Source organism: Artibeus jamaicensis, unplaced genomic scaffold, assembly GCF_021234435.1.
Source record: "Artibeus jamaicensis isolate MK-2021 breed Jamaican fruit bat unplaced genomic scaffold, CSHL_Jam_final contig_554, whole genome shotgun sequence".
NCBI lineage: Eukaryota > Metazoa > Chordata > Mammalia > Chiroptera > Phyllostomidae > Artibeus > Artibeus jamaicensis.
The window spans coordinates 1277140-1305110 of NW_026521885.1; the positions used below are offsets into that span (position 1 = coordinate 1277140).

Genomic DNA, 27971 nt, shown 5'->3' on the forward strand with positions numbered 1-27971 from the left:
TGGCCTTTCTTCTGAGGGGCCCGTTGGAGCCCTGGCAAGGCGGACCCAGGCTGTTGTCTCACTCCCCTCTTTTCTTCGCTGGCATTGGAAGACGGCTGGCTGAAACGACAGGTGAGCCACAATGGGGGACAGTTGTGGGGTGGGGCTGGGCTGTGTGGGGATGCCTGATGTGTGGGCCTTGGACTCGGCCCCTCACGCCTGCACTGTCACCTGGGTTTCCTAGTACCTGCGTCTGGGAGCAGGACTGGAACCCGCACCCTTGGCTAAGTAAGGGTCGCTGGCGCTACCCTGGCCAGCGGGCCAGGCCCCGCCCCCACCACCCCGGGCTGCACGGGCGGGGGCAGGGGCGGCGCTGGTGGAGTGGGGCGCGGGCGCGCAGTGCTTGGTGCGCGCCGCCGCCCCTCTGGCCCAGCTCACCCACCGGCCCTCCCTACCCTGCTTGGAGCTCTCTCATCGCCCCCACTCCTTCTCCTATCCTCTGCCTGGCTGCCCGGTGCGCGGTGCGCGACGATTGCGGCCTGACAATCAGGTCACGGTTGTCGTAGCGCTCGAAGGTGGCGCGCCTGGCGCGGGCGTGAGGCCAGACTTGGTGCGGCGGGGTGTTGGGGGGCGGGCAACGGCGGAGCCCCTAAAGGAGAGCAGGGCAGGGGGGTACCGAGGTAATTATGGTAACAGGCCTGGGCTCCCGGCTGCGAAGGGCGGGAGCTCCAGGTGCACTTCGACCTCCAGCCTGGGAGGCACCGGGGCACCCAGGGCGGCGGGAGGGCAGCGGGCGGTGAGGAAGAGAGGAGGAGGCTGGGCTGGGCTGGGGGGCTTGGCCGACGGGGAGCAGGTGGGCGGGGACAGGGGCCCTGCTGGAAAAGGCGCAGCAGCGAGGTGGCGGGCTGCGTGCGCAAACAGGGTGGCGGCCTCCTGGGCCCGGAGAACGGTGAGGCTGTTTGGGTTGGGCGCCTCAGCCCCGAGGGCACGGTTCGGTGTCCAGGACCACTGAACCGGGCGCAGGGCGCTACTGGGGGAGGATCTGGAGGCCTGGCCGGGCCAAGGCGTTGGGAATCTGGAACAGACCCAGGAGAAGAGTGTTGTTGGGCCAGAAGCAGGAGTTCGTGGGCAGGGCGCTGGTGGCTTGTTATGGAGGGCGAAGACAGGCACTTTGAGGGCTGGCATAAGGGAACAAGAAGGGTCCAGAGTTTCAGTTGGGAGGGTCCAGAGGTTCAGTTGGAGCATAATTTGAGAGTTCCGAGTCACGGGGTGGGTTGATGAGTCATAAGATTTGGAGACCATAGGAGCTTTCCTATTAATCAGTTCTAAGTGAGAGAAATTAAAAGGGCTTGAATTGGGAGAAGTGATTTGGAGGCCATGTCTTGGGACTTCAGGTCTGATGGTCACCAGTCCCCATGCAAGGGACTTTGGAAGCCATGTCCCACAGCACTATGATTCAGAAGCCTGGGGTGGGGTTAAGGAAGGTCTCTGTGGTGGCCTTCCTTCCCAGGCCTTCAGGATTCAGCTGTCTTCCTGTGGGGAGTGGGTTAAAAATTTCTTTGGCCTACAGTCAGCCTTACAGTATCCACCAGGGGCAGGAGGAACAGATACATGCGTGACTGCTGCAGCATTCTCTGTGATGGAGTCCTCACGCTTCTTCCCTGTTGCCATAGTAACAGCCTATCGATGGTGTATTTATAGGGGAAAAAGCAGGCACTACATTTGGGAGAAGGAGGGGGAGGGGGCCTCATAGCAGCAGCAGCAGCAGCCACAGTTCTTTGACTACAGAATTGTTAATGGAGTGGGATTATGCCCTGTGAGCTGCTTGGGGTAGTTCTTGGCTTGTTTGAAGCTTAAAAATGACCTAATGATTTTTGCAGGTGTCAGAATAGTACACATTTTGGAATATGAGATGTGTGGGTGTGCACATACCAAAGGCAAGTGTTTTGGGTCAAAAGGTGGCTATATGTAAGCAGTTATGTAATTTTTCCACATAATTGTTTCTAAAAAGTTGCAGTTTCCTTTGATAAGCAATGAAACATATTTTTCTGTCTTCACTTATTAGCAAAATCTTTACTCATTCTTTTCAAACCCGGGCACAAAGGCTCCATTTTTCTTCAATCAAAAATCTTGCTGTTAGGCATGCTAGACCCACACCCTGGTCATATGACCAGAGCTGGCTCTAGGGGAACCTCAGAGACCCACAATGGAAGCAGAATTTAGAGCTAATATTCCACCTTCACTCTCATAAACATTGAGGTCAACTTTTTTTTACAATAGCTGGCCTATCCATTGACAGATTCACATGTTGATACTTTTGGGTGGGATTGTTCTGGGATTTAAAAGAGAAAAGCTCTTTCGACATGGTGTTTCCATAGATGGATGTTAGATTTACTGTTTTTCCTTAGCTTTAGTTTTGCTTGTGATTTGTATTCTGTTTGCCAAACGGATTAGAAAATATATTTTAAGTATACTTAGGACTCTGAAAACAAAAATTAAAAAGTGTATATCATGGCACAGGGGAGAAACATAAGTGCTTAACAGCTGGGCGTCCAAGGTGTTTGTGTTTGATGGTCAATGTTAATGCTGAACTTCCTGGCAGCCTAGGCAAAAGGGTAGCACAATGGGTTACACCATCCACAGGTCCTGCATTGAGTTAGTCATAAAACCAGAGCTTCTGCTTGGGGAGGGCAGCAGTGAGGTGATTGCTCCCAGATGTGGACAGTTTGGCTAGTGCTCTGGAATATGTGTGTGAGTGGGAGTATGTATTGCAGGGAACAATGTGTTGTGGCTGGGGTTAACATACTGGCTGGATAATTTCTGAGCAGGAGCAGAGTTTTCAGACAATAGCTCACATCAGAGGCAACACTTGCATTGAATTAGCATCTCAGTTTTGATCACATCAATTGATGTCTTGGTATTCTGCTGCAGTTTTCTTTAACTTAAAGAGAGAAGAGATGACTAGTTTCAGGAGATCCTTACCACCATGTCTGGTGAAAATGAATGTAGCCGGTCACTTTTGAGATGGTTATTGTTGCCATGGTAAGCTTTGCCAGTGACTGGTTCTTAAATATGTGCTGTCTGTTTTCAAGGAATGTGCTTGTCATTAGAGGTATCTGGGACTTGCCATTGTGAGCAAAAGTAGGTCATCTGTCTATTGCTGTTTATTTGCTAGGCCTTGCCTAAGTCCCAGTATCTCTGAGGTCCTTTCCAACTCAAAAGTGCACAGATTCCTTAAAGGAAGCAAAGGAGGAACCTCAGCCTGTAGGAGGTTTACTTAAAAAAAAATAAAGTCAAGGTCTGGGTCTTCTAGACTCTCAGAATATTCTTGGGGAAAAGAACTATAAGATTTTCTTTGGACCCTGCAGGACCTCGGGCAGCTCTGAAGGAGAGCTCAGGGTAGAATGGGAAGCAACAGAGCTGTGAGTGGCTGTATAGAAAGTTCTGTGCCTCATAAGGTAGTGCTTTGACATTTGGCCAAACTAGTGGGGGTATGGTTCACATCTAGGGCCAAGAGGGTGCCCTATAGGTTCTGGGGTGTGATTTCACTGTGCCTCTGTTTTTCTCCTTTGCCAGGAAAGTGAGAGGCTGCATCTGAGGGAGCACTATGGCAGGTGAGTTTTTCTGATCCTAGGCCAAGTTGCAAGCACTGTGCCTAAGAGCTCATGGAAAAAGTGCATATCTGCCTTTCAAGCCCTTCCTAGCTTTCTTTGCCCCACTGTGTCCCTGTGGTCCCTGTCCCATTAGCTATTGTGGAGCACATGCTCACCTGGAGATGTGCACCTATCCAGGCCACTATGAAATAAACTAATATGGTAAGCCCTGAGGCCTGGAGAAGGGTGCCTACCTGCTGGCAAAGTCCCACCTGTCTGGGCATGAGAGGGACTGGTTGACATGAGAACTAGGAAGTCTTAATCTCTAGGGGAATATCAGGAACAGATGTTACCTCTTATATTCTCAAAAGTCTCAGGTCAGTCTTATGGAGGTGCATTGCTCATAATATGCCAGTCAGCTCAACTGTAGCTGGGTTTCTCCCTTTGGAATAAGCAGATATGGCTACCACTGAATGACATTTTTCCAAGAGGCATCTGTGCATAGTCAATAAAGGCTTAGATTCTCCCTACGAAGCATGTTACCTTCTTCCCAGGTTCTTGTACATTCAGTCCTCTGATTTACCCCTGCCTGGGTTTCTGCTATACTGTTTTGGGCAAGGCTATTAATGCCAGGTAATCTGATGGCAGGGGTGGTCATTCAGGTGGAAGAAAGCCACCCTAATAGAGTCTTATGATGCTATTTTGTATTGGTCACCAGCATCAGCCTCAAAGAATAAACTCTCATGATAAAGGCTCTGATTTTCTCATTTTGACATGGGGCAGGATATACTAGGTGTTTTTTCACTGATGACTACAATACTTAAACTCCTTCGTGTCCATCATTTCTACAAAACATGCACTCCCCATTTTCCTCCATAGCGCCAGGGGCCTGAGTCTTGTTGGGTCCATGGTGTTCCGGGCAGATACATCATGGCATCACAGAAAGTCAGCCATTCCACCTCTGTTACTAAAAGCCAGCCATGTCTGGGGTGCTGGCTAGCCAGCTGGCTTTGCTTTGCTTCCCTCCATGATTGTGCTTCTGTGCCTGGGCTGAGTCTGGTTTGAAGGAGCCACTGGGCACCTCCTCATTCCAGGCCTCAGTACAACTTTCTCCTCAGTGTTTCTGGAGGCCAAGAATGCCCATTCGGTCCTGAAACGGTTCCCTCGTGCCAATGAGTTCCTGGAGGAGCTGCGCCAGGGTACCATCGAGCGGGAGTGCATGGAGGAGATCTGCAGCTACGAGGAAGTCAAGGAGGTGTTTGAGGACAAAGAGAAAACGGCATGTACTGCCCTGTGGCTGGGTTCTGGGAGCAGAAATAGCCTCAGGAATAACAAGAGCAGGCCCAGGTGCCTCAGATGAATCAGAAGCAATGAAGGAAAGTCAGTCCAGTCCAAGGCAAGGCTGTCGGGACCATAGAAGAACAGACAACATGTCTTTAGAGTCCCATCTGCCTGACTCTGGGGGTCTGCTCACTTGGGCATGTTGCTCTTTGTCCTTGGTGCATTCCATAGCCTCTCTGATAGCTCTTAGAGCCAAGTCAGATGGGGTGAGATGGGAAGCAGCCTTGCGGAAGATCTCTGAGGTCCATCTGGGGCATGAGCACTTGTGTATAAGTGTAAGCGGCCCTTTTTCTTTTGCAGATGGAGTTCTGGAAGGGGTACCCGAATGCAGTCTACTCAGTCCGAGACCCTGCACAGAGCTCAGATGCTATGTATGTGGTGGTGCCTCTTCTGGGGGTGGCGTTGCTGGTTGTTATTGCCTTGTTCATCATCTGGAGGTGCCAGCTGCAGAAAGCCACCCGTCATCACCCCTCATATGCTCAGAACCGGTACCTAGCCAGTCGCGCTGGGCACAGCCTGCCCCGGGTCATGGTGTACAGGGGCACTGTGCATAACCAAGGGGAGTCTTCTGGGCACCGAGAGGCAGGGAGTAACCCACAGATGGTGCTGGGGCATAGTCGGGGGGGCAGAACTACAGTCCGCCTTGAGAGCACCCTCTACCTTCCTGAGCTCTCTCTCTCCAGACTATCCAGTGCCACTCCTCCCCCATCCTATGAGGAGGTGACTGCACCCCAGGAGAGCAGCAGTGAGGAAGCAAGTGTCTCTTATAGTGACCCACCCCCAAAGTATGAGGAGATAGTGGCTGCCAACCCTGACTCAGACAAGTAGTGGGACTTGTGTCCTATCTGGTATGAAAGCTTCTTTCAGGGTTCTCCGATTTTCTTTTTAACTTTTTAAAAACTGTGCCACCACAAAACAGCCTTAGCCTCCTTGTTGCCAAATAATTTCCTAACTGTGGATTTGTAGGAAGTCAGTTGTCAGAGACAGGTGTAGAGGGGTAGGAAACATGCATACCCCTGGAAGTAGCCACAGGCTAGAGAGCCCAGCTCTTCCAGAAGCCCCCATGCCCCACCATTCTGTCCTCTTGTCAGTGACTGGTTTCTCTTATGCCAAAGGAATCACCCCATGGAGTTGACTATGGCCAGAATGTGCATAGCTTTGGACCCCAGGGCCAAGCAGCTGACTGGAGACCTGTCTGTGTCTGGAAGCCTATGCCACAGAGATGAGGGAGAGAGGACAGCATTTTAGCACCCTTTTCCCTCAACAGTCCTGTGCTTACTGTCCTGGCTTCAGTTTGAGGAAAGAAATAGTACTGAACAAAAACCAAAAAGAATTATAACAAACAAATAAATAATGAACATAATAAAATACGACATTATAACCTAGGCTATTTATACGGGGCCAAGGGAAATCAACTTCACAGATCTGTGATACGTCTTTCCCCCAATGCCCAACCCCACCCTCCTGACCAGGTTAAAAGGAATATCTAGAGCAACCTGGAGGAGGACAGGGTGTGTAAAGGATTAGGGGCAGGGATATGTTTAGCAGAACTGCCTCCTCCAGACTGAATTTTGCCATCCTGGAGTGGCAGCTCTGGTTCTGGTGCATTTAGCCTCTCCCAGGCCTTGACTCTCCAGACATGTGTACTGGTTGTGTTAAAACTGCTGCCCACTGGCATGAGCCCAATCATAACCCTGGGACAGCCTATATGGCTAACTGTGCCTGCAGAGTCCATGACCTCTGAATGGTTGGTGTACAGGCTGGGGCAGAGAGCTGAAGTTTTCTCCTCATGAGATTGATTGGCCCATAGCATGATTAAACTCGTGAACTTGGCCTCCTCAGCACTGTGCTCTCTGGTTTTGAACTTTTGGGATACTTCCCTTTTCATGAGTACATGTGTTGAGTTGAACTTGAACTTTAGATGGCTCATTTCTCCTTAACAATGGTGCCCTTCTGGGGAAAAGATCCTAAGTGTCCCTTTTCAGAAATTTCTTTGCAAGGGAGATAGGGAAGCCCATGATCTGGGGTAGAAGGCCCATCCAGGATTAGCCCTGTCATTGCCAGGTGCTGGTCCATTTTTAGTAACCCCTTCCTGTGTCTCAGGAGCTGTTCCTTTCCATTTCAGTGAGTTTTTGGACAGCAGTGGGGCAGAGGTGACCTGTCTTTAACTGTTAGTGACCACACAAAAGACTGTTGATGCCGTCTCCCTGACCCTTCCATGTCCATCCTCCTGGCCTTGGTGCCAAACCATTTTTCCTCTGTGGTGCTTTTAAAAATGTAGCAAATTTTTGTGGAGCCCAAAAGAGTGCACAGCCAGGGTCTCTTGGAAATGACAGCAGTTTAAAATCTACTGAAAAGACAAGCTTCTCTCCAAGGCAATCATCAGGCCTTCTTGTTTGAATGCAGCCCTGCTTTGTAGCTACAGATGACATCTGGAGGTCCCTTTAGTCCTGGACCCTTGCCCTGAGACTTGATTCAAATCAGGAGGCTTGTGTTCTTATCCCAATGAGACTACCAGCTTGGACAACTTGAACCTATGGCTGGGGTTTTCCACCCTTCCCCCTACCTCACAGGCCTATTTGGAGGCTGATTAAGCTAATGTCTGTGCAGAAAGTTTGTCCTTAGGAAGATTCTTCTAGAAATGTGGAGGTCATAGGGGACCAGTGTTAGTGGAGGCTTTCATATATGTTTAGTCTCAGTCTGGGAAGTCAGTCTCCTGCCAGTTGACACTTTCTGCCCCCTTCCTGCTTCCATGATGCCAGAGGTGCTGACTGGGTAGCATTCCAACTTTCCTTCCTTCCTCTTTTCCTCCCTCTTGGTCTCTAGCACTATACTCCTACCCTTCCTCATGAAGGCATTTTTGGCCTAGAAAGCCCCTGCTTTTTCCATAATGGAGGCTGAAGTCAATCTTATTTGGCCATGTTGGAGGATATGGGACAGCCTGAATCTTCTGAACTAGTTCCTGCTCTTCCCACATTTCCTCAGGCAGGTGCCTGTGTGTGACCTGGGAAAAGACACTTCCCCCTAGGTGTCTCCTCTCCACTGAGCAGGAAGCTAGGCATGGGCCTCATCAACCAGAGCCAAGGAATGCCTGCTGCCTTTGGCAACTGTTGAGCCCTTTCTTACAGAGCTGCCAGGTAGTTTGCAGCTGGGTGGAGACAGAATAGATCTGGAGTCAGGAACCTGGCCCAATGGAGGGTGGCACATGTCCTTCAGGCACTGAGCACAAGTCTGTAGGGAGAGCCCACTGAGAGGCAGTTCCATAAGACCCTGTGCTCTCTGGTTCAGGTGCTTTGCAGCACTCTTTTGGGTGGGGTTGCCACCGTGGTCTCTGGGATCTTTTTCCCCCCAGTATATTGTAGAAAAAGATTGCATAGTCCACAATGGTCATTATTTTTTGTGGTGCACATTTGGCTTATGTGAATGCTCTGTACATATCTTTCAAACTCTGTCTTTGTATGGATGTTGACTTGATACAATGTTAATGCTACAGTAGCCACATTTTTGTTGTTTTTGGACTGGTGTGTGTGTGTGTATGTATATACTTGTGCACATTGCCTTTTCTCACATGCTTGAAACAATAGCTGGTGTGTGGCTATACTTGTACCAGGAAAGAGGATTCCAATCGGAAGGGAAGACTGTCCCCTCCTGGGGCTGGGCAGCCTGATGACAGATCCCTGACTGAGGAAAGGTGAGATTTGCTGTCAGAGTCCCCTAATGTTGCTATCTTTCCCCCCAACAAAAGGCTTTGAAAAAGACAAAGCAGCTCCATCCTGAGGGCCTCTGCCTGCTGGGACCCTAACTCACACACCCTTTGTATTCAGTGCCCTTGGCCTTGATTCTGTTCTGTAGGTATCAGCAGCTGAAGGAATTCTGAGTGCTCCTGAGACTTTTTTTTTGTTCTTGGTGGAAAGATCTGTGACTGTTGACTTTGGTAATGGTGGGGCTAGTGATGTAGATAATTTTTATAAAAAAAGAAAAGGCTTAAAAAATCCTTGAAATCACTCATTCTCAACCAAAAACTTTCTAAGAAGTTTTAAAATAAGAATTCCAATATTGCTCCTCCCCTGCTGCTCCCTATCATCCAGGGTTTTCAAAATGAAAGCACAAGAGAAAGAGTGTAGCACACAGGTGTCCAGTGTGGGTGCACAGCATCAGTATTATGCCCTGGCTGATGAAAATGCAACATAGAACAACTGGAGGCCAGAGGCCTCCACTTCTACTTGCCAATCCCACTGCCATTAGTGTGAATTCCTTAGGGTGCTTTGAAAAAACAGGAATCTGCCTGATTTGTTTGACATTGTCTTTTTTGTAGCCTGACTATAAGGAATTCAGGACAAGAAAGTGTCTGTTAAGGATATGGAGCCAGATGGTTTCTCTCTGGCTGGCTGGAGTTTGATCTTTTGACAACCAAATAGCATCCCATGAGAAGAAGAAATAAACAACACTGCCTCTAGATTGTTCTTTTATCCCAGAGAGATAATTGAGAGAGACTCTTACTCACCTGTGCTCTTTTCTTTTAAGGAGTATATACTTGTGCTATGTGTCATGTGTGTGCCCTCACATTCAAGGACAAGATGTAAAGCTGGGCAGCAGAGCTGCTAGTGTAGGGTGATTTTCAGCTAGATTAATAATGAAGCTCCATTTCAGGATTGTGCTGATTCAGAAACAAGCACATCCTCCCCTCTCCTCATACTAATTTGTATAATTAGCTAATTTAAAAGTACTGTAATCAGACTGCCTGCAACGATGGTGAAAGCCCATTAACTTGAAGCCCACTAATTCAGAACTTAAAGAAAATCACAACTTAAGGTAATTCATGGTATCTGTGATTCTTCCTCCATAGAAGTATTTGAAATACTCTTTCCTTTACTCAATTTTCAGGGTCATATGTGTAAGAGGGATCTAGTATAAAATGAATACCTTTTTCATGTAAAAGGATCAAGATATTAAGGATCCCTGCACTGTGCCTTCTGCTTTGGTGTTCAGCAATTATTATATGTAAGGCTTTTTCTGTACTGGACGATCTCTCTCCATCGTGGGGATGTCGGGTATTACAGGTTTTCATTCTATTCCTTTATATACCCTAGTAATAATATAGTTTGTGAACTGGACTGCAATTTAAAATCATAAACTGTGTATCTTGCTAAATATTCTGTAAAGCACATGTTTTGCTATCAGACTGGACACTCCTATTATTCGCCCCCAAATATTCAAATGTAGGAAGCTTTTCCTTTTACAGGCTGTGAGGTGATGAGACTCTCTTTTCTAAGAATTTCTCTGACAAAGATATCCAAACAGCAAAGCCCCTTGGGCTCAGTGCGTCAACAGTTGTTCCACTGTACTGAAATAATCTGCCCATTGAACAGTGCCTGCCCTTCTCCTGCCCATGCCCCAGCATTAACAAGATATTCAAGATTGAGACAAATCCCACAGCTGTTTTTGCCTTCGAATCCTTCTCCCTTTATGGGTGCCACTTTCCCAGGCCCAAACACACCTGCTATTTCACTCTGTGATTGTGAATTTGTGATAGTGGACAACTGAGCTTATTAGACATGATTACTGTGGAATGGATTGATTTTGTTCTCATTTTAAACTGTGTTCATATTCATGTGTTGACTCATGTCAGCTGGGGAATCTGTGCATTCAGTAATAGGTCAGGATTTCACTAGAGCCTGGGGGCAACAAACGAGTCTGATCTCCCACACATTGTAATTGAGTTTAGCTGTTAAATTTTGTCTCTTCCTGCACAATAGGATAATGAATAACAATAAAGAGCAAATGCCATTCACTTGTGTCCTGTCCTTATCTATTTTGGATTCCCAGACTTCCATGGGGCATGGATGATTGTGGGCTCAACTGTTTTTTCCAGAAGTCAGACTATAGATAAGGAAACATCCCAAACCAGTTTGGGAGCAGGAAGCAGAGATGCCCAGGATCCTAATATTTGTCCCCATGTGTGTAAGATGACCTTTTGACCCACCCCCCGGGATGAATTTAGTAAGATCTGGCACAAATTACATCAGCCACTTCCCTGTCACCTGATCCCTGGTTACTAACAGAGGTGTCCCTTGCTAGAAGGATGTCTACTTCATTTCAGAGCTGGGGGAGAAACTGGAGGGAAGATTTTTTCTAGTGTCCTTTGTAGGTGGTGTATGATACTCAGACTTTACCCTGGATCAGCTTCCTGAATTTTGAGGATGGGGAGAGTCAGAGGCTATTCAGAGGGCAATGACGTCCTAATCTCTTCTTCGGTAGAAGTGTAGTGTTAGCTTTGAACACTCTCAGCTGCTGTGTGAAATGAGATATGGCCATGGAACATTTCTGGCACAAGTTGTGCCAATCCCCAGTAATGAAAGTAATCTACTCTTTAATAGGAAAAGTCCTGGCAGTGATGAAACAATAGCAATAAAGTTCAGGGCCTCCTTTAAGGGTTTAATGTAGAGGCTAAATGCCAGGAGTGACAGCCAGAGGCATTTAATTCCATTCTTATTACAGTCTGGCTTGTTGAGTGATGCCAATATTCTGGAGATGCTGGGAAGTGAAGTGAAGACTATAAGCAGACCCCAGCACACACATGGGATTGGAACTTTAGGCTATTTGCCAGAAACAAGCATTCTAGGCAGTGACTTAGGGTCCCAGCCTAGCCTATACAAGGAAGGTAACTCATGAGGGAGGTCTTAGGCTTCAAGTCCCCCTTGGGGTACTATCCAAGGAACTCAGCCTCCATTTCTTATCTGCTGGCTATATAAGAAAACCATAGATTCTAGAGCAAAGGCAGTTAGATTGCTTGTAAAGGATGAGGGAAAGTTAGGAACAGAGAGGTACTTAAAGAAGTGATGGTGAAGAGAGATAGTCCTATCCCAGTCTCTCTCAGTCCCTGCTGGAGAAGACAAAGGGAATTGGATGAGGGCCAGAGACTGTGCTTCAAGGCTGTGGCTTGGAAAGTTGGGATTCCTGTTTTCATCCTTTCCCCACTGCCACATTCTTATAGCAGTTGTCCAGAGACTTCATGGAGTGAAGGAACAGAAGGACATTGGGGAGAATCCATGAGCTATGCTTGGAATGGAGACTGCCAAAGAAAGCCTCCCTGAGGAAGCTACGCCCAAATAAAGACTAAAGGATGAGTAGAAATAAGTTAGGCAAAGAGCATAGAAGAAATATCAGGAAAAGGAGAAGCTCATGAAAAGGCCTGGAGTCCAGTAAGGCCACCATGTTTTAAGAAAGCAGAAGCCTCTACCTTTTTACTTATGTCACTTAAGGGTAGCATAAGTCGAAAGACTTGTGCAAGATGAAATCAGAAAGGTAGAGGAAAGCTCATGCAGAGCTCCCTAGGCCACACTCATAGCTGTAGTCTTTATTTTAGTGATAATGGAAGCCACTGAAGAGTGCTTTAAAGAGTATGATGGCATGGCCAGGCCCGTTATGTTTAAAAAAGTCTCTCTACTATGTGAAGAATGGACTACTACAGGGGATCATGATGGGATCAGAGAGATAAGGTAGAAGGCTTTTGTAGTCATTCAAGCAAAAGATAATGATAGGATTGGCTATGTTGGTAACAGAATACAGAGTGAAGTAGAATGTTAAGATTTTTGCTCACATACTTAATTATCTACTTAGGAGATTGTATTAGGGTTCTTCAGAGATGCAGAATCAATATAGAAGTAAATAAATAAATAAGGATATATCTATATCTATATCTATATATGATAGAGTTATATGGATATATTTATTTGAAGTTGACCCTTGAACAACACAGGTTTGAACTGTGCGGGTCCACGTATACACAGAATGTTTTCAACAGATATGCAGTCAGCCCTCCACATTCCCAGGTTTTGTATCCACAGATTCAACCAACCTCAAATCAAAAACAGTATTTTTTATTTGTTTCTGGATATCTGAGTATATGGAGGGCTGACTGTATGCATTGTTCTATGCCATTTTATATAAGGGACTTGAGCATCCAAGGATTTTGATATTTGCACATTGCAGGGGGCAGTCCTGAAACCAATCCCCAGTGAGTACCAAGGAACTGTAGCTAAATATTTTGTGAGTCAAACGTCATATGTGCATTTTCAACTATGCAGAGTCGAGCACTCCAAATCCTGTGTTGTTCATGATTCAATTGTATATCTGTTTATCTACCTATCCTATCTATAAATATATTCATTTATTTTAAGGAACCTGTTCATGCAATTGCAATTATAGAGGCTGAAAAGTCCCACAATCTGCCCTCTGCAAGCTGGAGACTCACAAAACCAATGGTGGAGTTCCAGTCAGAGTCCAAAGACTTGAGAATTACAGAACCAATGTTGTAAGTCCCAGTTCAAAGAGAGAAGACTAGTGTTCCAGCTTAAGTAGTCGGGAAGACATATATGAGGAGGGACCCCCCAAAAACTCGGAATTATCTTCTGCAGGGCAGGCCTTTGGCAGTACAGGCTTCCCCTGCTAGGTGCATTTTCTAAGAAGTCATCAGTATCAGTGTACCAACTGGTGTCATTGTGAGAGGCTGCACTGGGCTTCAGTGAATTTTTTTGAAGACTCTTTCAATGTGTTTGCCCATTTCATGATGAGCAATTTACAAGCACACTTCCGCGTAGTGCACTGAGTGTTCAGCAGTTTTCAACCAAAAAAGGATGAGCCCCATGCCCCCTCCTTCCCTATTCATGCAATCTTACCCCAAGCAACTTGTTTTTGTTTACCTGGATGAAAAAGTTCCTCAAAGGGGAAACGTTTTGTCGATATGGAAGTGGTGAAACAAAAAACCAGTAGAGACACTAAAAGACATCAAAATAAGTAAGTTCAAAAACTGTTTTGGGCAGTGGAAAAAACATCTGGATAGGTGTATTGCATCAAATGGAGAGTACTCTGAAGGTGACTGAAGTTTAAACATGTAGCAATTTTTAAAATATTTTATTTATTTATTTTTAGAGGGGAAAGAGAAGGAGAAAGAGTGGGAGAGAAACATCAATGTGTGGTTGCCTCTCATGTGTCCCCCACCGGGGACCTGGCCTGCAACCCAGGCATGTGCCCTGACTGGGAATCGAACCAGTGACCCTTTGCTTCACAGGCCTGTACTCAGTCCCTTGAGCTATACCGGCCAGGGCACATGTAGCAATTTTTAGAATAGTCTTTAATGCAATAAATATTACTTAAATGACAAAAACATGTAGGAATAAATACACAATGTTTTATAAATAAAGTCTGGGTTTGGGATGTAGGGAGAGAGAGAGAGAGAGAGAGAGAGAGAGAGAGAGAGAGAGAGAGAAGATAACGCAATCTTCTTTAGCTGCCTTTTTATTCTATTCAGGACCTTAATGGAGGGTATAATGCCTACCCACATTAAGGAAGGCCATCTGTTTTACTCAGTCTACTTATTCAAATGTTGATCTCATCTAGAGGTACCCTCACAGACACATCCAGAAATGATGTTTTAATAAATATTTAGGCACCTCTTGGCCCAGTCAACTTGACACATAAAATTAATTATTACAGATGGGACACAATCATCCATAGTGACTAATTGCATTCCAAGGGAGCGTGGAGGAGTCCTAGATGACTCTCAGATTTGGGGTATCAGACAGTTAGGTAGAATGTGGAACCATTCACTAGGAAGGGTCTAAATGGAGGAGGAACAGTTTGGGGAGGGCATGCTGAGTGTGTGATGTGGAGTGTGTCAGAAGGGAACCAAGTGGGGAGGACTAGGCTGAAGCAGTGGATATCAGAGTATTTTAAGTTACCATTAAGATAATAACTGAAGTCTTGGGTGTAGACCCAAGAGGCCAGGAGAGAGACCAGATAGGCAGGGGGGAAAACTGTAGGAGTGGAGAGTTCTGGAAACCAAGGGAGGAAAGTGTTTCTAGAAGGAGAGAGAGGGTAATGATGTAAAACACTTCCAAGAAGTCAACTAAGATGAAGAGTTGATTCATTGGATTGAGCTGCCAGGAGGTCATTGGTGACCTTGGCCTGGGGGGTTTCAGCTGAGTGGTAGATTCCTTGTACATGAATCAAAGTTGACCAAATAGACAAGTGATTAAACCCCTCTGGGTTTCCAAATTTGCTTCCAATCTTTTGGGGGATTCTTGGACCAGCAGAGAAGAAGAAGGAGCAGTAGGGACATCAGCTGGCTATACTATGAGGCAGGAGGCAAGCTACCCCCTTTTTGGTATTTGTTGCTACTCTTAGCTCCATGTGCAGGGCCATTCTGAATTATCCATTGGATTATCAGCCAGGAACAATTATCCTAAACTCACTGCAGCTCCACCTGATTTATTCAGACAGCCCATCCAAGCAATGGGAAAATTTAGGGGCTTATCTGAAGGAATACAGAGGAACAAAGCATCTCAGCAGCCCTGCAGGTTTGTCAGCCAAGGCTAAGGCTCTGTATCAGTGTCTTTAACCCACCTCTGCTGGAGCTGCTACCATAGACTGGACTAGAGTTCAGGGGGCATTACCAATATTTTTGCCCAACTTGGAGAAGGCCTTCTACCAATCTGAGCCTCCTTGAGAAGAAGTGAGTTATTTTGGAGGTGTATAGTCAAAGGTTGAAGGCGCTAAGAAAAATGGTCAGGCCCTCCCTCTTAGGTTGACAGTGCTCTAGGGAACCATCACACTCCCTAGGAGGCACAGTGTGGCAGGATAAATGGCAAGACTATCACAAAAACAACCCCTACTACTGTCCCCACAGACTCGTGGACTTTCTGACTGCCCATATGTTTCTATATGCCCTCTACAGCATGAGCTCCATGAGAACTGGGACCTCAGCCTTACCTCTAGTACCTGGCACTCGGTCATTTTTGATTCAAGACAGCCATAATGAATGAGAGGAGTAGATGCTTGGAAATCAAGATGCTTCTTATAATCTCCTGGTGGTTGCCTTATTCCCATGGGGGCTGGGTCCAAGGGTTACCCCAGGTGATTCTGCCACTTATTTCCTTCTTTCTACTCACAAAATGACCCTCCTTTCCTGGGCCAGATATAGTCACTGAAGTTTGATCTGTCCTTCCTGTATCTTCAAGGAAAGGGAATATAGCTGCAAAGTTCTGCTAGTCCCCCTTCCCCTTTTCCTCTGGCTGGGGGAGGACCTGGGGCTCCAAAGATTACCTCAGTACCAGTTGCTTCCAGGAGCAGGAAGGAAAATTGTTTACAGGTTCATAAGTTTTATTATCAAGTGGAAAGGAAACTCCCACATGTCTAGAAGATCTGGGTTTGCAGCCAAAATCGGGCTTGCTTGGGCTTGGGATTGTAGTTGCCTGAGATAGGGCCCTGAGAAGAGAAGGCAGCAGACAATCATGCCCATTGACTTTAATGTTTCTTCTTCCTTCCTTCCGTTCTCTCTCTCTCTCTCTCTTCCTTCCTTCCTTTCCTGAAAATCAGTTTATTGATAACCTACAGTTCAAGTGTGATAAAATGAAATTAAAGGGTTTTATAGAGCTATAGTCCAATAGTATTGCATGTGATAATGGTTTCCTGCTTATTTTTAAATTTATTTATTTACATTTAATATTATTTTGTATTCATTTCAGGAGTATAGCATAGTAGTTAGACAATCATATATTTTACAAAGTATTTCCCCCATATTTCCAGCACCCACCTGACATCATACAATATTATTATATTATTGACTATATTCCCTATGCTGTACTTCACATCCCTGTGACTATTCTGCAACTGCCAATCTGTACTTCTTAATCCCTTTACCTTCTTCACCCAGTCCCCCAACCCCTTCCCCTCTGGCAACCATTAGTCTGTTGTCTGTTGCTATGAGTCTATTTCTGTTTTGTTTGCTCATTAATTTTGTTCTTTGGGTTACACATATAAGTGAAATCATATGCTATTTGTGTTTCTCTAAGTGACTTATTTCACTTAGTATAATGCCTTCTAGGTCCATCCATGCTATCACAAATGGTAAGATTTTATTCATTTTTATGGCCAAGTATTATTTCATTGCATATATGTATCCCAATTTTTTATCTACTTATTTTCATACCCATTGGCTTTGAATGCCTTCTTCCAAGGAATGCCAATATAAGAAAGTGAGGAAAGCAGGACTGGTCTGGTAGAAAAGAGGCTAGAGTCTTCCCTGAAGTCCAGGTAGCTCCAACATATCTTCCTGAAACCATGAAACAGATTTTGAAACAGTATTTTAGCCCAAACTCCCATGTGAAGATGGGGATCTGAGGCTCAGAGCAGAAGAAGCAAATTGCCTAAGATGACATGGTTAGTACTCACTCCCACGTGTACTAACCCTGGGCCTGGATCCCTGCCACCTCCCACTGCTGCTTGTAAGGGAGGTGGGAATAGGTAGCACACAGACCACCAGACCTCAACCTAGTCAAGAATCTGAGTAGAGTGCATGGCTGATTAAATAGCTGGAAGAGGCCAGTGGTGAGAAGGCATTGGTGGAGGCACGTTGTGTGGCAGACAGAGAGACAGACTAAAGACAAGGGCAGACAGGCAGATAGGAAAGTAACATCTGCCTGTGCTTCACACCTGCTCTGTGGGGGGCTGGATCCTTTCTAGATTTCAACACAAAATTGGATGCAATTAACTGTGTTTGTTTGGTCCTAAGTGGAGGCTCTGTGTTCACTATCACCTCCAGGGAAAATGATGACATGTTTTCTTTAGAGATGCTTAACTTGAAGAGGGTGAGAGCCTTTGCCCCCCATCCTTTCCTGTTAATAAAACAGCTCTTATTTTAAGAAAGATCCAAGCTCTTTAGTACACAGGTCACAGGAAAGGAACAAAGAAGTGAAATAAACATATGAAAAATTGTTCAGGTTTATTCATAATCAAAGAAATATAAATTAAGGCAACAATGCAATAGATATCATTTTCACCCATTATAATGATGCCTTTTAGAAAGTTTCATAATACAGTATCTTGATAAGGCTGTGAAGAAACTAGCACTTTCTTCCCCTTGGTGAGATCCCACTTGGTAAGCCTCTTCAGAGGAGACACTGGTAATATCAGTCAAAATTGTCAAAACATGTATCCTAGGACCCCACAATACCTCTTCTAGGAACCTGCTCTACAAAAACATTTACCCATGTGTGTTGAAGCATGGCCAAGTAATGCTTACTGCAACATTGTTCAAAATAAAAGTTAAAAGCCCTAGATACCCAAAATGTCCATGAGCAGGTCAATAAACATGGAAAAATACTGTGCTATGTTTAAAAGACTGAGCTACATTTGTTCTGACATGGGAGATTCCCCAGGGCACACAGTTCACTTTAAAAAGTAAGTTGTAGAATAGAACGAATCTCAAATGTGTGATCTCATTTGTGTAAAATACTGCAAACATATACACATGTTTCTAAGCCAGATGTTCTCTAGGCTCCTCCCTCCCCAGAAATGTATATGTAATCTTCTGAGGGAAGAGTTTTGGGTCTCATGGCCTTTTCCTCTGGGAGCCTTCCACTGGGGGCTAGGTCTTTGCAGCCCATCACTTACACTTGGCTATGGGCCATCTTCTTGGTTCTCATAAAGTTTGCAAATCTCTCTGTACCCAGGGATGCTTTAGTCCTTCATGTCCCTGAGGCCAACATATCAGGCAGTGAGGGATTTTCAGAGTGTTTGAAATGAGAGTTTGGGGGAAATTTCGGGAGAATTTATGATTGAGGGAAAGGTTTAGCATGCTAGAGAGACATATTAAGGGACAAGTCCAACCCCCTTCCTCTGCCTACCCTTAAAGAAGCCACATATCCTCTGCACTGTCTGGGCAGATAATCTGTGGCAGTTCACCTCTTATGTCCATGATCTTCTCCAACCCAAATCTTCCCCATAAAGAAGGACTGAGAAAGAAACAGCATGCAAATTTTGTTGTCTATCACCCAACCATCTTTGGTTCCCAAGGTGAAATGCCAGAATTTCTGCATGGTATTGGGAGATTGGCGGGGAAGTCTCTCCATCCATTTTGTTTGGCTTTAGGTAGTGAGTTCCTTTGCCACCAGGGGATAGTGCCTCTGCATGCACCTGGCCTAGTGCACCAGTGCTCAAGAATCCCCAAATGGTTAAGGCCAGTTGACAGTCCGAGGATAATCTGATCTGAGGTTACTAATGCAAAGCCCTGCCTACGCCTGTCTGCACTATTTTGACTCTGCTGATTGAGTGCTTTTCCAATCCAGCTACCCTACAGGGAAAGTATTGTTAGCTCTATCATCCAATGGAGAGACTGAGGCCCCAAGAAAGGAAAGGTTAAATTGAGGGCATAGGGTTGCTAGATGAAATATAAGATATCCAGTTTAATATGAATGTCAAGTAAACCATGAATAATTTTTAGTGCAAGTATGTCCTAAATGTTGCATGGAGCATACTTACACTAAACAATTATTTGAAATTATTTTTTGTTTATTTGAAAAATTCAATTGGCATCCTGTATTTTTATTTCATCAGTGTGGTAACCCTGGTCTGGGAGAAACCACTGGCTCCTGCTTCTCAAGCTCCTGAGTCCCACAGAGCACACTTCTTTGCCCCTAAAGTGCCCTCCAGAAAGCTCAGATTTCATGGCAGATGCTTTGCTGCAGCTGGGAAGGGCTTCTTCAGGGCCCTAAGCAATGCAGTCAGGGCCTGTGTCAGCTCTGCTCCAGAGAGCTTGGTCCCAGAGCTGGACAAGTGGGGCCAGGGAGGGGGACAGGCAACCAGAATTACACCACCTTCTCTAAAGAAGTCCTGGTCCCTCCCTTTCTTCTCTTTTGCCTTTTCCTTCCTCTGTTCATTCTTCTCTGTCCCCTATTTCTTTCCCTCGGACCTGCCCCCAGCTGTGCTTCTTTCCTATTACAAAAAGCCTCCTCTTCCCCTAGGGGCACTGGGGCTGTTACTAAGAGCTGAGGGTTCCCAAGGGTTGGTCCATACAACCTTTGGTGGTCGTATCAGTCAGGGTTCTTCAGGGAAAAGGAACCAATAAGATGGATGGATAAACATGCATATGTGTATGTATATAGATTTAGTTTAAGGAATTGGCTCATGCCATTGTGCAGCTAGGCAAAGCCAAAGTTTGTGGGGCAGGCCAGCAGTCTGGAATCTTAAGCAGGGGTTGATGCTGCAGTCTTGAGACAGAATTTCTTATCTGGGTAATCTCTTAGGGTCTGCAAACTGATTGACTGAGGCCCACCCACATTATTGAGGTGGTCTTCTTTAGTTAAAGTTCACTGGTTGCAAATACTGACCACAGCCACAAGATACCTTCACAACAACACCCAGACTAGTGTCTGATGGAATGACTGGGAACTGTAGGCTTGTCAAGTGGCCACGTAAACCTCAGAGTGGTCTAATCAGTAGGCAAGTTCAGGAAGAACTTAGACTTAGATCAGAGGGTGCAGGGCCTGGGGACCCTAGAGGTTCTAGTGTTGATAGGCAGATCTCTCCTTTCCTGTTCTTCCTTCCTTTGGTTCTCATTGTTCCTTCACAGACTGACTCAGGGCTTCTAAAGGCCACCTCTTCTGCCTGGGAACTCTGGAATGGAGGAGGCAAGATATAGTTTGCAAAGGATGCATTTGGAGGATGGTTCTATTCAGAGCTGGGCTTGCAGGAGCCACAGCAGGCCTGGGATCGCTCTGATTTGGTCACTGACTGACTCTGGGGTCCTGTGTTAGTCTCTGTCTCTCTCTAGAAATGATGGAGGGTGGGCCCACATGCACCCCAATGGGGCCAAATCAGATGATCTGGTAGCCAGAGTTCTAAAAGGCAAGGATTCTGACTCTCATCTCCTCTCCTATGTTGCTTACAGAGTAGCAGAGGAGAAGGCCGCGAACCTTGCCAACAAGATACAGCAGGAACAGAAGGTGCTGGTCCAAGGCATAAGTCCAAGTGGGAGTCTGGCTCCACCCTCATGACAGGTTATATTAACCTTGAGTTCTGACCTCTCAAAGGGCTGATTTTCTGAGTGCTTTCCTCTCTGCTTTGCTTCCCGTGCATCTTTGGCCACAACTTACAAGTGAACAACTGGTTGTGATGGCAGGAGTCTTCCCTGGCACCAAGGAGGAGACAGAAATGTTCATGCCTGAAGACTTGCTTCCTGGAAGCCATGGGCAAAGTCAAGAGCACCTGGTGATAGCAGGTGAGGATCCCCAGAAACATCGTTTTCCTTGAGTGTGTGTGTCTGTGTACATGTGTTGGAGAAAGTGTGTGAGAGGGTGGACAGACACTCATATATATGTGTGTATGTATTAGAATGCACGTATGGGTTATGTGTGATTGTTTGTGCCTTTGTTTGCAAATACATGTATTTGTGGCTTGAGTGACGGGAAGCTGAAGTGAAAGGGATTGATATGAACATTTTGTAGCCCATGAGGGAGGAGGGTGAGACCAATATGTGTGGTCCCTTGGTCTCCCCTTCATCCAAGTCACCACTGTGTGTATTGCAAAACATTCAGAGGGCTTAATTTATAAGATCAGTCAGATCAATTCTCTCTTTTAACCCTGGCCTTCTGCTGCCCTTTAGAGTGAAATCTAAACTCTTACCTTGTCTACACGATCTGATCAAGATCTCCTCCTCTATATATTTCGTGTCATGACATGGTGACCCACACTCCATGCTGAATTTATGTTTGTCCTTATAACACCCCAAGACTGGCTCTTCCCCACAGCCTTTGTGCAAGCTGTTCCCTCTGCCGGGAATGCCATTTCCCTAGATTTTCCATGGCTAGACTCTTTTTCTTGTTCAGGTCTCTGCCTCAATGTTGTTTCTGACTTTTCTAGAAGTGGCCCCTTCCTTCTGTCATGTTGCCCTGTGTTTATAATTTTGGAAACATGTCTCTTGATTTGAATTTACAATGATGGATTGTTTTCTGTTTTTCCCTTTTATACACCCTGTCAGTTTCTTGATTGCTGCAATTTTATCTATTGGTCATTGTTCTGTTCCCAGTAACTTAGCACAGAGCTTGGCCCTCATTTAATACTTGCTAATCTTTTGAACATATGAACAAACTGAGGCCTTGGATTGGCAGCAGTTAAGAGCAGTGAATGGGTATTGAGTTATTCATAAGACGTTTGGGGACCCAATCTCTTTCTGGTGTGTCCTGTGCCCAGGAAACCTTGTTAAAGCCTTTATGGATGTTCCTGGGGCCTTTGTTCTTCTCCCCAGAAATAACAGAGCATGGATCCCGGTCCCTGGGTGTCTCTCCACGGCAACAAAAGTTGGGTTCAAAAGCTCCTGGCTCTGCTGCAGGCCAACCAGTTTGGAATATGACTGCCACTCGACCCAAGAAGGTGATATTTTATGGGGCCCTTGGCATGTGGTGGCTGGGTTGGGGTTGGGAGTACTGGCTGTAGGGGCTCCAGCCTGATGATAGTGAAATATTGACTTGAGGGGGGAGGAAGAAGCAGACAAATGAGGCCAGAGATGTCCAGCAAGAGGTCAGAGCCATCCTTTGGTAGACTAGGAGTTTAACCTTGAGAGTCCACAATGACTGAAGCACATTCCTTGAGGAGTACGTATATACTTTATTCTGCAAAACTCTAGTGTGTGTGAATGATGCTTCCCTTTATTAAAAATAAATAACTATATATTGCTCTCTACATATCTAAATATTCCTATATCTCAATATTTATATTTTATACATTATATATAAATATATTTCTACATATAAATATACATATTTTAAACCACAATTGTATTTAAATAAAAATATATATCAGGGCTGGAACAATGATAAGGCAAGTGTTGTTCCTATACTTCCTGGGTGTTAGGAAGTCCAGTCAATGGAATCTGACAATTGTGTAGCCAATCCTTTAAGCTACATTCACCAGGGTGAGGGAGTATTTGAGGAAAAAAAACAGTGGCCATATTGTAGAAAAGATGCTGGGAAAAGGCTGCTGATTTGGAATGGAGAAAGACCTGTTTGTTGTAGGAAATCACTTGAGCCCAATACTTCTGTAGCAAATTTTGTTAGCTACATTTGTGGGTGAGAGCAAGTTAGAAAAATGGTTGTTATATTATTGCAAAGGTTACTATGGAGAGGCAACAAGGTTGGAGAGCAAGAAGACCTGACTGTTCTAGGGAGTGGATTAAGATAAATGCTGAAATGATTCCAGGGTTCCCCGGTCAGGGACTTCCTGGGAATGAAAATAAGCCAGAAATATTGAATGGGTATCCCATGTCCGTCCAAATGCTGAAGCCCAAATTAAGCTGCTCCAACAGGCCAGGCTCCATCTAGGAAGCCACTGAGGACCCTAAAACTGAGCGAGTGGTGGGAGTGGTTCAACCCCTGGATTAATTAAGGTTACCTGTTAGGAACAGAGAATTACACTTAAAAAATAATTATTATATGAACCTTAGACGCAAATTTAGACATTTAGAATTAAGAATTTTATCAATTCTATTTATTTATCCATTATTTTGGAGTAAAAAATGGAACTGTTACTGCCTCTGGAGAACCACAACATGAAAAGACAAACATATAATGATAGTATTCTGCTGATTTGGGAGAAATATGTGATATGCCTTAAACAGTACATGAAAATAAAAATAACACTTTTAAAATTACTTAACAGCAGGGCCCTGGCTCGTGTGTCTCAGTGGATTGTGCACCGGCCTGCAAACCAAAGGGTCGCTGGTTCAATTCCCAATTAGGGCACATGCCTGGGTTGCTGGCTAGGTCCCCAGTAGGGGGTGTGTGAGAGGCAACCACACATTGATGTTTTTCTCCCTCTCTTTCTCTTCCCTTCCTGCTTAGACTACCTGCAGTTCATCAATTTTACTAATATAAAGCTCTTGTGCTTTATAATGTATATAATTCTAAATAGAGGGTTTCTAAAATTAAAAACCAAAAAATAAAGACAATTATTATTTTTTAATTAATTTTATTTATTTACCTTTAGAGGGGAAGGGAAGGAGAGAGGGAGAGAAACATCAATGTATGGTTGCCCTTTGCACATCCCCTGCTGGGAACTGGCCTGCAGGGAACCGGCCTGCAACCCAGGCATGTGCCCTGACTGGGAATCGAACCGCGATTGCCTGGTTCGCAGGCTAAAGAAAATTATTTTTGAAATTAGACCTATATTATGACAGGTGATGACAATAAATTATCATTGAATTGTAGATGTTGTTAAATTAATTCTTATTACATTGATGTTACAACAAACTACATTATCACAACAAAACAAACTCCAGTCACTCACCCTTATTTGCCTTCAAATTTCTCAAAAAACTTTGTCTTTCTAATGTCAATCTTTAGGAAAATCAAGGTGATGGTGTGGAAATTGTTCCAGGAGATATTATCCATCAATTTTCCTCTTTATAGTCCTGGGGTCTTCTTGACACGCACTGTCCTTTTAATGCTATTTTTGAGGGTTTTTTTTTTTAAAGTGAAAGAAGAAAATAAAATAGTGTGACTTGGTACTGTTCCCCAAAAAAAGAAAAAAAAAAGGAAAGAAAAGAAAAAAGAAATTCACACCAGTATCTGTGTGCACTTTTGAGAAAAGAAAAATTTGCATTATTACAGAAAATAATGCAAAATTACAACCAAGGCACTGCCAGGTGGGGCCCTCCTCAGCTGCTCTCCATCTACTTCTGAGTCACATTGAGGCTTGCTTCACTTACCTTTGCCTTCCTTATTGGCACTTCCTGAACTCTACAATCTTGCTGAGCTCTTTCATTCTACCATTGCCTCTACCATTATCTTCCTTCTTGTGGGCTTATATCATTTTACTGTCTTCACTCTTTTCTAAATGGAGTCTTAAGGGGAAGCAGTGTCAAGTATGAAGGTTATCACAGTGTAATAGTTAAGAGTAAAACCTCTGAAACAAAATGTTCTGGATTCAAAATACTGTTTTGCTTCTTACTAGTTACATGATATAGACAAGTTATTTGGTCTCTCTGTGTCTCAGTTTTCCAATCTTTCAGAATGAAGTGATAATAATACCTGTGTCAAAGGGTCATGATTAGGATTTAATGACTTAATATTGGTAAGAGTTCAGAGGATGACATAGTCCCTGGCATGTTGTAAGTGTGTGTTAAACAAGAATCTTACGAGATATTTCATCTTGCACTGGAAACCCAAAGCTGAAATTCAAACCCAGGTGGGTCATTCATGTTCTGCTCCTCTAGCTCACACTGACTCTTTAATTCACGAAATACTTCTGGTCCCAAAGCTCTGGGCCAGAGACATCCACTGCAGACAGGCATTAGCATACAGAGAGAAATGAAAGACATAGGGATGGCTGGGCCCACCCAGAGAAGGACAAGGAGGCTGTGGTTTCCTAGTAGTTAGACTTCTATCCCAGGTTCTGTGACATCTACCATGTATCCTTGGGAAGTATAGTCAGCTCTCCAGGAGTCAATTTCTTTGGCTCTAAAACTGAGATTTTTCCATTCTTCATTAGTGGGTGCAGAGAGTCAGCTGATGTCTGTATGTGGCAGTGCCGGCACAGGATAGGGATCCCTATCACTGCTTTTCCATTGCTGCAGCCTAGATGACCAGGAGCTACTGAGGATCATGGTGTGGGTGGGGTGGTGGCAGGCAGCCAACTTGTGAGGTTCCCAGGCTCCCCTAATGGTCCAAAGCTTCCAGCCTGATTCTGGAGGATCAGACACCACATGACTCTTGGGGAGAGGTATACCACTAGTCCTGGGCAAAGTATGGGACAGCCAAATATCTCAACTAGGGATGAGAAAGTTACTTTGACCATTCCTTTACTTAGGGTACTCAGCTGCCAATGCCCAGAATATCAAGAGAACCAGTCCATGGGGATGTTCATCCCCAGGAACATCCTGGTGGCTTCCAAGGCATGAGATTCCATTATGAGCGGTAAGATGGGTCCTAGAAACTCTCCAAGAGGAAAGGAGCTTTATGGCCAGGGATCAGGGTGGGCCAGAGGGTCTGGTAAGCAGATTGACAAGGGGAAGCTGGCCATGATTTTTGGGGACCTGTTGCCTCCTCTCTGCAGTCCCTGCCCCTCCTGGCCCCTTGCCCATTTTAGTTCTCTCAGTTTTCCACAGCTGGGCTGGGCTGGCTCTCAGGACCCACTTAACAAGTTAGGGAAGGGCTGGAGGTTGACAGAGGTCCCTGCCCAAAGAGGCCCCTGACCTTACACATTTTCCCTTATGGCCTTCCTGTGCTTCCTGTCGGGTCTGACCTGGGACAACCAGCAACTGTGACTCACTGTCTTTTCTGATGTCCCAGCAACTCAGAAGCAGATATAATTGCAGAGATGGGCCCAAAAGAACCAAATGGACTGGAGATGGAACTCATGAGAAGACAGGTGAGTGTCTGCTTTGCTGAGGACTCACTTGGAGGGTAAAGGCAGAATCATGGTGTTTTCAGAGCAGATGGGCCACAACAGTGCTAAATCTATCCTCCTTAAAGTTGCACAGTCAGTCCACTCATCTTATCCTTAAGCATCTATAGTGAGGTCAGGCTCACTACCCCTACCTCTTAATCCCCATGTCTGTGGAGTCCCATCTTGCTGTCCAGCCTTAAGGCTGCCTCTCTCCAAAAATATGGGAAAGAAATAGGGGAAGAGAAAAGGATGACTAGGAGGAAATATAAGAGGATGGAGGCATCTATGCAGAGAGTGGCTCTGAGGTCTGATAGAGGGGTCCTCTTGGGTGGGCAGAGTGTAGCAACCATGAGCATGGATGTGGGCATGGAGAGCTATTGGCCTGGTGGCCCCCTCTGCAGCAGGTTCCCCTATGCCAGCCCTCTCCAGGATTAAAATGCCCCTCCCCACTTCACAGCTGGGAAAGGCTGGCTTCATCCAGACAACCTAATGCACTCAGAGGAAGGTGCAAGGCAGCTCGGCTTGTCCACACAGGCAGTCCAGCACACTCCAAGCCTGTAGTCTCAGCTGCTTCTTACCCAGAGGCCCTTTGGCCTCCCAAAAGGCAGCAAAGCCTCTTCCTGTTCTAACTTCATACTTTTTCCCACTGGTGGACTGTGGGCTTCCACAGAACAGCCTTGCTCACCAGCCTGCTCTTGGTCTCTCTGCAGCTGCGTGAGATCAATGGGCGTCTCTGTGCCTTGGAGGACCAGGCAGCCATCAGTCGCCAGAGAGAAGCTGTGTTCCTCACCATGGTATTGTCAGCCTGTATTGCCAACCTGTGGCTGTGGATGCGCCAGTGATGCTTCACCTGCCATCCTGCTGAAAGAGCTCTCTCCTCTTCTTTTCTTTTCTTCCTTTGGACCACCCTTTTTCTTCCTCCTTCTGTTTCCCAGCAAGCAACCAGCAGCTGCAGGGCCATTTTCCAACTCTGGTTGGATCCCCTGCTGTGGAAGGCCTTAGCTGCTGGAGAGGTTCAGAAAGATCTGAATGGGCCGAGATGCAGCCCTTTGGAGGTTGAGGAGTGTGGCATATGGTCTTCACAGTAACATCAGTGTCAAGTACTTCCTGCCTGTCCATCAGGACTCCATGGTGACCATCTCATCTCTTCTGTTCCATCCTATATGGCAGGGTCTTGGCTGTATCTTCCTGTTTTCTTCCATGTTGTGCACAGAGCTCTGCACAGAGAAAATGCTCAATAAAGGTTCCCTGATAGCAGCAAACCCTGGCAGCTGAGCTTCTTGAATCCATGACTCATGTGGGGCTCTGATTTCCTCTCCCTTCTCTGTGCCACTGTCCACCCCCCAGGCAGTGGTCTCCTTAAAAGCAAAGCTTGCAGGCTCTTCCTGTTGGGATCAGGCCAGCAAGTGCCTGTGGGGAAGTGTTTCTGCAGTAGCTTGTCCAGGCCATGTATTGCAGAGATTCAATCAGTGGAAATCTCCTTGAAGGGACCAGAAAACTTTTCATTTGCCCAAGAGAAAATTGAGTTCCAGAGAGGGGGAACATGGCCCCAGGACTGTACAGCAAGATTAGGACAAGGCTGAGTGTAGGATGTGTTCTCCTGAGTACCTACTATAGACTTGCTGAGGATGAGTCCCCTACTCATCTCTGGAGGATGGATTAGAGGCCACATGGAGGAGCTTTGAATTTCATTCACTCATGTCCACAGCCCTGTGAAGCTCACCTCAGACAGGGTGGATTGCTGGATAGGGCAGTGGGACTCAGGCGAACAGTGTCACCGCTTGGGGCCCAACCACAGGGCAGAAGTGCCAGGTTGCAGGACTCCTTCAGAAGAGTGGT

The 27971-nt window shown here is 45.7% G+C and overlaps 1 protein-coding gene across 7 annotated transcripts; it reads left to right on the forward strand.

The window, feature by feature from the left end:
• Nucleotides 1–377: 377 nt before the first annotated feature.
• LOC119040360 (transmembrane gamma-carboxyglutamic acid protein 3) lies at nt 378–27384 on the forward strand. 7 transcript variants are annotated; one of them, XM_053670211.1, is made up of 9 exons: nt 378–659; nt 3556–3593; nt 5214–5284; nt 20641–20749; nt 20872–20970; nt 21997–22121; nt 25554–25660; nt 26036–26114; nt 26843–27384. In XM_053670211.1, the coding sequence occupies exons 2-9, from the start codon at nt 3587–3589 to the stop codon at nt 26972–26974; spliced, it is 729 nt and encodes a 242-aa protein (XP_053526186.1). In that variant the 5' UTR covers nt 378–659; nt 3556–3586; the 3' UTR covers nt 26975–27384. The 7 variants fall into 7 exon arrangements, with proteins under 7 accessions (XP_053526186.1, XP_053526189.1, XP_053526192.1 ...); XM_053670214.1 differs by having other exon boundaries at nt 22006–22121; XM_053670212.1 differs by lacking the exon at nt 378–659 and adding an exon at nt 717–775.
• The last annotated feature ends 587 nt before the right edge of the window (nt 27385–27971 follow it).